The 1,751-nt window shown below is 45.5% G+C and overlaps 1 protein-coding gene across 1 annotated transcript; it reads left to right on the forward strand.

Annotated features, from left to right (window-relative positions):
- The first annotated feature begins 399 nt into the window (after positions 1-399).
- On the forward strand, positions 400-1,170 carry LOC108368582 (uncharacterized). The gene has a single exon (XM_017623458.1). It carries the CDS (start codon positions 400-402, stop codon positions 1,168-1,170), a length of 771 nt encoding a protein of 256 aa, XP_017478947.1.
- The last annotated feature ends 581 nt before the right edge of the window (positions 1,171-1,751 follow it).

Genomic DNA, 1,751 nt, shown 5'->3' on the forward strand with positions numbered 1-1,751 from the left:
CATGGAAATACCCATAGCACTAATGACTGTCCGAGCAAATGGTCATGTACACATTGCCAACAACGGCATCACTCCCTGCTGCACATGAATCCCAAACCACAATCTCGACACTCCAGTGCGCGAGCGAATGAAACCGCCGCACAACACACTACTGCCCAGTAGAGTGGTCCAAAATATTGAAGTCGGAATTTTAATGCCGCCACCCCCTAGGATTGTTCTGAACCGAAAATAAATAAACCCCTATTTTTTTNCGCACAACACACTACTGCCCAGTCGACACCTCCCGCTCGACAAGCGCAGTCAAGCTGCAATTCCAGCGAGCAACCGTGCTGTTCAAAACAAGCACAAATACAATCACTGCACACCGACAATGATAGCAAAATTCTCCTTCCAACTGTCATGGTCGCGGTTGAACACGAAGGGGAATTGTTTCAACTTAGAGCCTTGATTGGTCAAGGCTCACAGAGAACTTTCATTTCCTCGAAAGTGCAGAAACGGTTGAAACTACCATTCGAACATTCCAAGTTCGAAATTTCTGGCATGGGTGGACACGTAGTACAAAGCTCCTCAAAGCTTTGTCCACTCACATTGGTTGCACCCAAGACCCTGCAACGGATAAACACACAGGCTATCGTGTTACCTCAGCTCACGAGGCACATGCCTACATTCACCATTAGCCGTGAAAACTGGCAGCGATTCAAGATCCTTGAACTTGCTGACCCAAGCTGTCACATACCAGCTCAAACTGATATGGTAATCGGCAGCGATATACTTCCACAGATCTTGCTGGAACGTATACAAAAGATTTGCGACACTATACTTGCGCAAAGAACAATATTTGGCTGGATTCTCAGTGGTCCAATAACCAAAAATGTGGTGGCATTCTCGACACAAGTAGAAGAGTGCTCGAATGCAACTCTCAGCTCTCAACTTCTAAAGTTTTGGGAAGAGGAGGAGATTCCACAACCTCCACAAATTTCACCTGAAGATCAGGCATGTGAGCATATATATGCAACAACAACGATTCGTGCCCCAAACGGTCGATACATTGTGCGACTTCCATTCAAGGAAGAATTTCCAAAAAAAACTGTCTCTAGGCCACTCTCGGTATGCTGCACTCCAGCAGTTTTTCTGCAAGGAGCGATCGCTCCAGAAAAAAAGGAGACTTAGGCACAATGTACAACAATGTGTTGCAAGAATATCTCGACCTCGGTCACATGGAGCACACGAAGCCATGCGTGATAATAGTTAATGGCAAATACTTCTCGTTCTACTTGCCACATCATGCGGTCGGCAAACCAGATAAGGTGACCACCAAAGTTCGCGTGGTATTCAACGCCTCAAAAACATCTGGTTCAGAAAAATCCCTGAATGACGTGTTGCACACTGGTCCCACACTCCAGCCAGATCTCATGCTGCTCATTCTACAGTGGCGAATGCACAGATTCGTGTTCAATGGCGACATTGAAAAAATGTATCGTCAAATACTCATCCAAGAGGACGATAAAGATTTTCAGCGAATCTTGTTTCGCACGTCGGCTGACTCTCCTGTCACCGATTATAATCTTAAAACCTTAACTTTTGGCGTTAATTGTGCACCATATCTCGCTATCCGTACCCTGCATCAATTAGCAGATGATACGATAGCGACATTTCCCTTGGTTGCCACAATACTTAAAACCGAAACGTATGTGGATGACATCCCATCCGGAAGTCATGATATTGACAACGCCACTGAATAACTTCACAAG

Source organism: Rhagoletis zephyria, unplaced genomic scaffold, assembly GCF_001687245.7.
Source record: "Rhagoletis zephyria isolate East Lansing unplaced genomic scaffold, Rhagoletis_zephyria_1.1 Rzeph_scaffold_03199, whole genome shotgun sequence".
Lineage (NCBI taxonomy): Eukaryota > Metazoa > Arthropoda > Insecta > Diptera > Tephritidae > Rhagoletis > Rhagoletis zephyria.